This window comes from Phocoena phocoena, chromosome 20 (genome assembly GCF_963924675.1).
Source record: "Phocoena phocoena chromosome 20, mPhoPho1.1, whole genome shotgun sequence".
In the NCBI taxonomy this organism is placed as follows: Eukaryota; Metazoa; Chordata; class Mammalia; order Artiodactyla; family Phocoenidae; genus Phocoena; species Phocoena phocoena.
The window spans coordinates 20,528,450-20,539,668 of NC_089238.1; the positions used below are offsets into that span (position 1 = coordinate 20,528,450).

General features: G+C 42.5%; 1 protein-coding gene across 1 annotated transcript; it reads right to left on the minus strand.

Moving 5' to 3' along the window:
- Positions 1-285: 285 nt before the first annotated feature.
- CCNE1 (cyclin E1) lies at positions 286-10,895 on the minus strand. The gene is made up of 11 exons (XM_065898931.1): positions 10,846-10,895; positions 10,651-10,738; positions 10,355-10,423; positions 5,796-5,941; positions 5,548-5,683; positions 2,710-2,856; positions 2,075-2,170; positions 1,724-1,858; positions 1,503-1,614; positions 1,254-1,411; positions 286-951 (listed from the first exon to the last, which is right to left on the minus strand). Exons 1-11 carry the CDS (start codon positions 10,866-10,868, stop codon positions 829-831), a joined length of 1,233 nt encoding a protein of 410 aa, XP_065755003.1. The 5' UTR covers positions 10,869-10,895; the 3' UTR covers positions 286-828.
- Positions 10,896-11,219: the final 324 nt, after the last annotated feature.

Consider the following 11,219-nt stretch of genomic DNA (forward strand, 5'->3'; position numbering starts at 1 on the left):
GACTTCACTACTATCACCACAGCCAGCCAGTGAGGCCGCCGGGAGCCACCACTTCACAGGGCACTGTTGGAAGATGCCAATCAGAGCCTCATTCTAGCTCAGGGGCCCTGAGGAGGCCTGTGAGGCTGCACCTGAAGCTCACTTCAAAAGTTTTCTTTTAATATATTTGCTTGAGAGGCTTGAGCTTTGAGAAGCATGAAGTTAAAAAAGAGAACCTGATATAGCCACATTCAAAGTTGACTCCTAACTTAAATTACCAGACATAGCTCATAAAACCAGCTGTCTCAAAGACAGTGTTTTATCTTTATTAAAAAACAGATAAACATAGCAGCACTTACAAAACAATAGTTCATAAAAGGCATTGTACACTGTCAACTGATAGTATGGAAAGGGGAGGGCCCCAGCATAGCTGGTTGTGGGCTGCGCATCGTTAACGCTCACAACCACCTGTTCCACTTAATACGACTCGACCCAGAACAGCCAGGGGGAGACCAACAGCAACATGGCACTCCTCAACTTCAAGCCTTTGTTATTTGTGTAAATAGTCAATCAAGTCAAGTATCACCCTCCTTAGCAGCATCTGGAGCACTCATTGGTGTTCTGGAGGTGGCTGGTGTACTTGACCCACTTATTAAAAAAATCTAAGCATTCAATAAGAAACACTTCTCCCTGTCCAATGCCATCCACAGAAACCTTCTGTTGCGGAAGAGACATGCTCTTCCATTTAAATATCTGTAAAAGCAAATGCACGCCTCTGCTGCAGTAGACGGGAGAGAACTGGGGGCAGGCACTTCCGCACAGCTGTCTTTGGTGAGGATGCTGGTGTGGTCATGCTGTTCCTTGCCCACCGCTCTGCTTCTTACTGCTCTGTGGAGGGGTGAGGACCCCAGTGGGGAGAGGAGAAATCCTATTTTCTTCAGACAATATGGCTTTCTTTACTTGGGCTTTGTCCTGATGATAAGAATAAAAGCCAGAAATGTTAACATGGAAGAATGTATCCTTTGGGCTTCACTTATTTTGTGCTTTTTTCTACAGAGATGAGTGAAGGAAAAAAATAGCAAAGAACAATCTAAAAGTCTCTGGGCTACATGATACTTAGAGACTCTGAGGATCTGTTGACCACCATTTTTCTTTGCCACGGAATTAAAAGAATCAGAGTCTTTTGGGGATATCTGGAGCCTGTGGGAAAGAAAGTGAAGAGGCTGCTCGGGCAGTTTTAAGAATTCGTCTGGGAAACAAGGAACAGTACTGACCAGCAAATCCAAGCTGTTTATATGGGTCTGGATGTTGTGTGCATCTTCAGCAGGAACTCCCCTGAAGTGCTTAAGTTTTGAACTTCCTGTTTCCCTTATAACCATGGCAAATGGAACCATCCACTTGACACACTTCTCTATATCACACCACTGATACCCTGCGATGAAAATACATGTTAGGCTCAAATGAGGCCAACAACTGGTTTATAAGTTCAATACACCTATGAATGGACTGGAAAGCCAACGTACCTGAAACCTTTTGCATCAATTCAGATGAAGAGAAATGATACAAGGCAGAAGCAGCAAGTACCCCATAAGAAAATTCTAAGCAGCCGACATCCAGGACACAGAGATCTAAAAGCTATGGAGAAGAAAAGAACACTGAGGGACACGGCCAACACACACCCGTTCTAAAGTTACTCCATCTAGTGGTGGGTAGGTCGCCCCACAGAGGCAGTAAAGCCACTCACCTCTGCAATCTGTATGAAGATGTGCTGAGGGTACTGCGGCAGGAGCACTTCATAGAAATCATTTAGATATGCGACCTGCATGTACACATTCAGCCAGGACACAATGGTCAGCGGACTTAAATGCCACTTAAGGGCCTAAGGGAAAACAGAGAGAAAAGAGACCCATGGTTGAAAAAAGAAAAAGACATTACTACTCCCTTTGGTCCTCCAAAGGAGTTCAAAATGTAGCCATTTCCCATGCCACAGTGTGTCCAGCTAGAAAACACCTAGCCAGATGCACTCATGCTGAATATAGAAAAGATATTATGTAGGAATTTTTAAAAAGGACTGAAAAACTAACTTGTAACCTACCTTCATAATGATTAACTCCATGGTAAGAATTTCATCTCCTGAACAAGCCCCATCTGTAACATAAGCAAACTGGTGCAACTTTGGAGGATAGATTTCCTGAAAGGAAATAAAAGGAAGATACTACTGGCAAAAAGTCCATCTCTGATAGTTTTAACTTATAATGTACCTCCCAAATTATTCTTTTTAATATGCTGACATAGAAAGAAGGAAAGGGTACATTGATGGGATAAATACAAGAGCCACTCCAGTGGTTCAAAATGCATTAATTGTGACAGAAATGAAACACTTACCCACATCAATCAATCAATAAATCAATCAAACTTTTACTCAATGGGGAGCTTTGAAATTTTCACCTTTTCAATGTGTTTGAAAGCTGTGCCCATTCACCCTTCTAATCACACCAAAATTTTAATCCTCTCAGGTCAAAGTTCAATTTTTTTGATTAAAGGAATTATATTAACCTAAGCATTTTATATACTCATACTTTTCTTGGTTAATTTCTAGCTTTTTTGTGTGTGTGGCTGAACTTTAGAAGGCCTCAAATTAGAAAAATTTAGACAAATAGTTGACCTCTTCCCCTAATCTCAGTGGAGCTCAAGCATGTACTACATAACAAATATTTGAAAATTATTTACCTCAAGTTTGGCAGCAATAAATAAAGACGAAATCCCAATAAGCTGTAAAAGCGTTTTTACAATATTTTGTTGTGTTGCCATATACCGATCAAAGAAATCTTGTGCCAAGTAAAATGTCTCTCTGTGAAGTTTATAAACTTCACACACCTGAAAAAATAGTAAGTTTTAGAACAGTTACTTGAGAAAAAAAGAAAGACAAAAAACTTGTCATGAGTTTGGTGAAGGATAATTTAACCAAATCAAGAGAGAGAACCTGGCTTCTCTGAAAGGATGGTTACCTTGCTTGTCCCTAAGCACATGCACAATGAAAAACTGGAACTCAGGTATAAGGATGGAGTGTTCTGTGATCTATAATATAAGAGCAAACGTTCGTAGGCTGCGAAAGAAGGTACATTCACAGCCTGTTAAAAGCAGCATTTCAAGGAAAAATGGAATTTTCTCAAAGAAAGGTGTCCCCCTTTATAAGTTTCATTATGACATGAGGAAAGAACTACCATATTTCTTCTCAATGGGTACTATCAGTATGAAAGTTTGAAAGCTGGAACATACATTTATTTAAAGACTACAACACTAAAACACTGTTAATCTGTTAATCACAAGAGGCAAATGGTTTTTTAAAAACATTAAACAAAAGACTCGGAGATCTAGGTTCCAGCATTGGCTCCCCTTTAGACAAACCCATTTATCTTGGATTATCTCAGACTATAAAATTAGGACAATACCTGTTTTGCCTACCTCACAGGATTGCTGTGAGGTATGGTGAAATAGTGTACATGATGGAGTTGAAAAGGACCAAGGAAATATTAGACCTCAATTCATTACTGTCATCAAATGTCTGATTGTGCATTTACAACTGCTGTTCCTAAACAGTATATCCCATGTAAGTACACTTCATGGGGTTAATAAGTAGAAAAGGTACCAAAGGAAACAACAAACAGAACATTAGTAGAAAACTCCATCAATCACCAAAGAGTGTTTCTGAAGTCCAGGTGGAGCCATATTTAGAGTTAGTTTTTATAAAATAACACAACTACAATAGGATTAGAAGTAAAACTAGAGCTTCTGTTCTCTAAGGAACAAACCTGCAGACTACTCTACCCAGCTCACCATTGGGCACACAGCATAAGCACTGCCTTTCTTATGTAGACTTCTTGGCTGGGCCAGGGGCAGGGAAACTTAACATCGCTGCAGATGAGCCTGCCTGTGCACCGTGGACTCTAGCCTTGTCCCACTGAAGACATAAAGGTTACCATTCTTTTCTATCCTTTCAATAGTATTACATGACTTTTTTCATTGAATTGCAGGGAAAATCATTTCTTTAAAGCATCAATTGCATCAATGGCATCAACTGCATTATATAAACTAGAACCTCTCAGTCACATCATCTTATGAGCTGAAGCCTGAGAGGTTAAAGCATACTACATCTAATGCTTCAAGGAATTATAAAATGTTCCAAAAGGCCCATAAGGGCTATGTGCCATGGTAGATCTGTGGACAACAGCAAGGCCAAAGAATTTGTACATTTGTACATTTTCTATGTTGACATTTTCAGGGACCAATAAAGAAAAGCAAATTAAGAATGATAAAAATAGCTATCTTTTCTTGCCTACCATGTAAACTGTACTTATTTCTAATCCACACAAACTCTGCAAGCAAATATTGCTAGAAAACATTACAGATGAGAAAACCAAGACTCACAGTTAAGTGACTTGCCTGACTGAAGCACACAGACTTTAAATGGCAGCAGGGGATCTGACTCTAGGACAAGCACAACAGGGGTACACATACCCCTGCTAATACAGAATTCCTAAAGGTACGTGGCACAGTTCAGTTTTAGGGAATACTTAGACACTCAACTTCCATATGTGCTTTCATAAAACAGATCTGCCTGAGATGTCCTTCCACATCACAGAAGAAAGCCCACTTCTCACCCACCCAAGGCTTACAGAGGTGTCCAGGAAGTGTCCTTAATTGAGCCACTACTGAGTCACCCACACTTCCTCCCAGAAGGAGGTGCACTGCCTATACAATATTACTTTTTATGTTTAACAATTATTCATCACAATTTGTAATACTTGTTAGCTTGATCAATTATTGTAGAGAAGTATGATAGTGTGATCAATAAAAGATTTGAACAAAATATTTTGTTAGGATAAAATTCTGTGGGTAAAGAGAAATGAATCCCAAGGAGTTAAAAAGAAACAATGTAAATTTTCTGACTTAAAGATAAATTTGTTCATATATTTTTAAAACATTTGGTAGTGGCTATCAAATAGCTGTTATCCACATTCCACTGTGTACACTCAAAAGCAATTTGAGGGGCTTCCCTGGTGGCGCAGTGGTTGAGAGTCCGCCTGCCGATGCAGGGGACACGGGTTTGTGCCCTGGTCTGGGAAGATCTCACATGCCGCAGAGCGGCTGGGCCCGTGGGCCATGGCCACTGAGCCTGCGCGTCCAGAGCCTGTGCTCCGCAATGGGAGAGGCCACAACAGTGAGAGGCCCGCGTACCACACACACAAAAAATAAAACGCAATTTGAGTGTACAAATTGAAAGATCAAATATCAATATTTATAATTAATTGGAAAATACAACCTTTGCAACTACTTAAACTTTGAGAAAAAAATTAGATGCCAACTTAAAAATATCTAAGGGGTAAAGATACTTCAGAAATTCTTTTAAGGAAGTACATAAGCAAAAAAGTTAGGCCACTGTAGTATATATACCAGTTCAGAGACACAGAACGTGTCAATGGAATCAAACACTTGAAGAGATTCTAACAGCACAGAAGAATCTAGAAATGGCCAATGCTTCTAGTTAACAGGAAGGCTCCAGCTCACCTCCATTAACCAATCTAGAAGAATCGCTCGCATTTTAGGCTGCAGAAGAGGGTGCCGCTGCATAAAGTGCTTATCCCTCAAGTATGTCTTTTCCTTGTTTAACATGATTTTCCATACTTCCTCTCTATTTGCCCAGCTACAAAAAACAAAAGCAAGCAAAAGACAGGTGTCAGTATGCATCCATACTAGTGAGGCAGGAGTGCACACAGGGAGTAAGAGATCCAGAAGGCACTCAGCAGTCAGCTTACTTCAGTACAGGCAGTGGCGAGGCTCTAGATGGTGTGCAACTCTGAGGCTTATATGCAGAATTCGGGTATACGAGCTCATCCTCTTCTTTGTCAGGTGTGGGAATCAAGGAACAGGGGTTTTCACAGACTGTATTACTGTCCCAAGGCTGTAAAGAAAGACACATTAAAAAAATGTTTGATGTAAACCAGCTGTTTTTACATTCATTGATTTGTCAAACAGCCAGTAAAACAGAAAATGTCTTCACGCTGGAGAGAAACCTCTAGGCCTAAGTCAATATTCTGGCCTAAATTAAGATGGAGATAGCATGGAAGACACAGAAATGACTCCAAGCTTTCATTTCATTTTGTCATTAGCTTAGGAGTCTATGCAGTAAAACCTAAGAAAACTACAGTCAGTAACATTTTACCCTCCACATCATCAGCCTCACATGAAGTGACTGACCAGCAAAATAGACGCAGGAAGGGTAAGACAAAATGCAAACAGCTCTTACGTTACCAAAAAAAACCAAAAGAATAAAATCGATTGGCAGCTCAGTAAGATACTGAGCATGACTCCTAAAGTGTGTTGTGAGATTATTTGGTCACAATTCAAAGATTTGTTTTTTTTAATAAGTACAACTAACCTAATGAAATGTCTTAAAAGTGAAAGACAATTTCCAGTAAAAGCATTTACATAAGCACTCCACAATCACAAGTATAAAAAATCAAAGTGTAAACTGATTGCCATCTATATTTAAAGTCTCCCCATTTTAAAACAAAACCCGCCAAATGTGACATCTTCCTTTGGTTGCAGGTCAAGCCAAAATTATTACATAACGGGGACCTTTCCTTTTCCTTAACTCAAAATGAAACAAAAGGAGTATCTGCCTAGTTAAAACCGAATCAAGCAATAGTCACAGGATATATTAAAACGTCTGTAGAGATAAAGCCTAGATATTCCTGAAGACCTCTGAAACCCACCCCAAAGCCTTGCAGAGTGATAAATGCTAATTGAATAAACCATCATTAAAAACCCAAACAGGGCTTCCCTGGTGGCGCAGTGGTTGAGAATCTGCCTGCCAATGCAGGGGACATGGGTTCGAGCCCTGGTCTGGGAGGATCCCATATGCCGCGGAACAACTAGGCCCGTGAGCCACAACTACTGAGACTGCACATCTGGAGCCTGTGCTCTGCAACAAGAGAGGCCGCGATAGTGAGAGGCCCACGCACCGAGATGAAGAGTGGCCCCCGCTTGCCACAATTAGAGAAAGCCCTCGCACAGAAACGAAGACCCAACACAGCAAAAATAAATAAATTAATAAACTCCTACCCCCAACATCTAAAAAATATATAGATACCTATTAAAAAAACCCAAACAATGCTTCTTTTAAAGATTCCAGATACTTAATTTAAGTCAATGTTTAATATTTGGAAAATAATGTCATTTTGCCATTTAACATTTTTCCTTTTAAAGCTACTCTATTATCTTACTCTAAAGGACTATTATTGATTTTTAAAATTATAAAATAGTAATTTTATTGAAGACAGGGCATGTTAACAATCCTGCCAGTATGGAAGCTCTATAAAAAGTCTGAGATTCTTGGCTTTTTTTTTTTTTCTAAAGCAGAGAGATCATTAATATTGACTAGAAAAGAGACAACGGAGAAGACTATAAATGAACATAGAAACTTGGGCTCTAAGTGCTGCCTGGAAGATATGGGACAGGGTGGCTATCACAGCACACCGGTCACTTTCAGAGGAAGCCAGAGCACTTTCAGGGTACTGAGAAGAGCAAAGCAGGATAAAGCTCTTCTCCATCCAATGTGCAAAGAATTGGGCATGCAAATTAACCATGACAGCTCTTGCCAACAGCTGTTGGAGAAGGGCAACATCCCCTTCCAGTTCTAGTATCATGCGCTGGTAGTATTTCCTTGACTCAAAAAGGGTCACATTACAACTGCTTTAAGTTGCTCTTCATTCAACAATGAATTCTAGTTTTGAAAGCAGAAGCTGGTTGTCACCCTCTACAGCCACATGGCTGAAATAGCTCATAGGAGGCTTTTGGAGATAAAATGGTAACATTTCCCTACCTGTAGTTCACTGACAAATTGGGTGAACCACAAGCAGACAAATGGTTCCCAAAGTTGGCCTTTTAGGAACCAGTGGATGAAGCAGAATAATGAAATCTGTATCATTTAACTTGAGTATATACCATGTCTCAAAGAAAGCAAGATCAGTCTGACTTTAGGAAGGAACTGGGTAACAGCAAGACACCAACTTTTAACTGAGAATAAAACTACCTTATGCAAAATTATGTTCTGAGAAGTAACTAATAGAAATTCCAGGACTCCCACTTCAGTAAAAAAGTTGGGTCTCGTGCAAAAAATTGAACAACAAAAATAGATATATTAAATAGACTTTAGATAAAAGAGTATTATCTTCATTGAGAAAAACCTAAAGCAAGAATCAAAGGTTCCATGTGGTCTTGATGAAGCAGTTTCATGGAGTTGAGCATGAGGGCTACAAGTAGCTCAGAGCTGTTGAACAGGGATGAACTATGATAACTCCAGAGAAAAATTCTGTGTAATTAATTGGCAAAAAGGTTGTTACCCCAAAATTCTAGCTTCATGAATCTACACAGAGAAATAACATAAGACACTGATTGCTCCATAAATGATGGGTAATTTTCAAGCTATCTACTTTGCAAAATGTGTAGAAACCTGTTGTGATTAATCTCTGAAAAACCATGAAAACGCCTTCTAGTGGGAAGTAATATGGCTATTCATGTTATCACATCTATCAACTCTCTGCAGTCAAAGGATAGGACCAAAGCCCTATCTTAGGCACCCTAGGCACAGCTCAGGTTATCTTTGAGAACAGAAACTACCCTAAAACTCCAAGAAGTCAAACAGGGACAGCTTTGCTTCATCCTAAGTTAAAAACTTCAATTCTGGGCTTCCCTGGTGGGACAGTGGTTGAGAATCTGCCTGCCAATGCAGGGGACACGGGTTCGAGCCCTGGTCTGGGAAGATCCCACATGCTGTGGAGCAACTAGGCCCGTGAGCCACAACTACTGAGCCTGCGCGTCTGGAGCCTGTGCTCCACAACAAGAGAGGCCGCGATAGTGAGAGGCCCGCGCTCCACGATCAGGAGTGGCCCCCGCCTGCCGCAACTAGAGAAAGCCCTTGCACAGAAACGAAGACCCAACACAGCCATAAATAAATAAATATATATTTTTAAAAACTTCAATTCAAAACACATTCGGGAAAATAACCAATCTTGAATTTCACAAAGTAGAGGTCCATTTTAGTAGAAATCCACAAAAATTAACTTGCTTGGTTTGAAGTCTTTACAGGGAGAAAAAAGGAAAAAAAGGAAAGAACTTGGAATGCACTGTCTTATTTCCTTTCCTAAAGTAAAGTATTTCTTCTTCTAATACAGTAAGGAAATCATCAAGCCATTGTTCAATATTCAGTGGAACCTCCCCAGAAATACTAATTACTAGGGTCTTATGTGCAGTAACAACTTTTTACAAATAATGTGGCCCTTGACTTTGAAGCCCTTCACTCTTCCAAACCCAGTTGCTATGGCTGCTGCTCACTGCCCTACAAAGTGATGTGCTTCCACTGCTAACCTAATCAGGACCAGTATCCTCAGCTCAAATACTATTCCTGCTCAGCTTTTATCTGCTATAGCGTCAGAAAGCCTAATCAGCTAGTTTGGAGATAGGCTGCTTCCCCTACTAGAGCCATAACTACAGTCTCCAGCCATTTCTGGAGGCAGAGAGATAATACAAGCTTTTTCTGCTCGGAACTTCTGATATTATGATGATACCATGAGCATGTAAGAAATATGGCGGGAACTCCATGAAGGAGGGGCAAGAGAAGTGGACTAGTCAATTTAAAAAATGTGTTGAGATGCACATATCATTACACAGAATGTCCTCCTAATACTCTGGTGGAGGCCAGATCAAGCTCCAGGTGACAGTGACCACTGTAGGTAACTGCTGGATGGGCTAGAAGAACTTTCAGAAAGGGTGAAAAAGTTTGAAACATGACCTAAAGGGGGTGGGAGCAGGGACGGGAAGTCCTTAAGCACCATGACGAAGAAACACAAGTGTGGATGTGTGCTTATGTGTGTACACACAAACCCCCATCCTCACAGTTACCCAAAGAGCTCTGTCTCAGGAGCCCTCCCCGCAGTTCACCAGCCCACAGAGAGGCTGTAGGACAGACTCCGCCCCTGGCTTGCACAGGACTCTGGGTTACTTTCTTCCTCTAACTGAGTCTCAGTTTCCTCAAGGGCAAAAGGAGAGGACTGAGTTATGCGAGGTCCATTCTGGTTCTTCCAGACATCAGCGCATATTTGTCATCTCAGGGATGTCAGTCAGGAACACAGACCTTCCTGGAATCTCAAGGCTGGCAGAGGTCAGTGCCCACTGACAGGCACAGCGCTCAGTTGTATGGACTGTGGCCACAGTTAGAGAAAAAGCCTTCAGCAGAAGGCAAGGAAATATGAGACTTAATGTGACCCCAAAAAAGGAGACCCTCAACTTGGACCTAATTAGAAAATGTACCTACCTGACTGCCACACTGGTGTCTCACGGTCCTGTCAATTTTGGCAACTTCTTCATCTGGATCCTGCAAAAACTAACATAAAACAACCCACACCCCAAGGAAACACACCAAACAGCCCAAAAACAAAAACACAGAGAGAGAGAGAAAAAAGAAAGCTGGTAAGGTTATGAGCACCATTTCTGCCAAACGCACCCCCCTTGACCCCCTATCAATAAATATGTGGTCAGAACCCAGGCTGGTACCCAGGTAAGATGGGGGGTGGGGGGGAATCCTCCCCCACCTGTCTCCTTTGTACTCACAACGGCCACATTTGCCTTCCTTTTCCTGGAGCGAACAGAGACATCGGTGCCGCTTTCCTCTTTCATGGTGCCGGGTTCCTTCCCATCCCTGAAAAGCCAGGATGGCACAGAGGTAAGAGTTCTCCCCAAATCTCGGCCCACCCCTCCCCCACCACTGCACACCTTCCCCTTCCCCGCAGCGGCCAGGCCACTCACCTCTCCTTCTTTTCCCTCGGCATGGCGCTGGGCGCAGGATCAGACCTCAGGCCTGGGGGCACGAAGCGGCAGTGGGGTGAGGACGGCCGGCGGAGGGGACCAGGGCCCGCCGGTCCGTCCCGGGCACCCCTCCCCCTCCCGCGCGGGCGGCAGCAGCGGCGGGAGCCTCCCGGGCCGGTCGGGAAAATGGCCGATGGGCCCGGGGTGGCCTGTCACCCGCGGCGCCGCCAGCGGCCCGCGATGCCGGGTCGGAACCCGGGGTGGGGGGGGCCCTCGACGCCCCCCGAAACCCTCGCCGGCCCATCGCCTCCCTCGGGGCCCCGGCTACCTCAGTCTTCCCCTCAACACCTCCCCGTAGCCTGTCCCTGAGTCAC

What these genes read in the sequence shown, in the direction of transcription:
- CCNE1 (XM_065898931.1), bottom strand. Translation starts at nt 10,868, where the DNA reads ATGCCGAGGGAAAAGAAGGAGAG. An exon ending in TCGCCACTGCCTGTACTGAA is followed by an intron (nt 5,684 to 5,795) that starts GTAAGCTGACTG and finishes TGTTTTTTGTAG; the next exon opens with CTGGGCAAATAGAGAGGAAG. An exon ending in TAAACAGCTTGGATTTGCTG is followed by an intron (nt 952 to 1,253) that starts GTCAGTACTGTT and finishes TCTTATCATCAG; the next exon opens with GACAAAGCCCAAGTAAAGAA.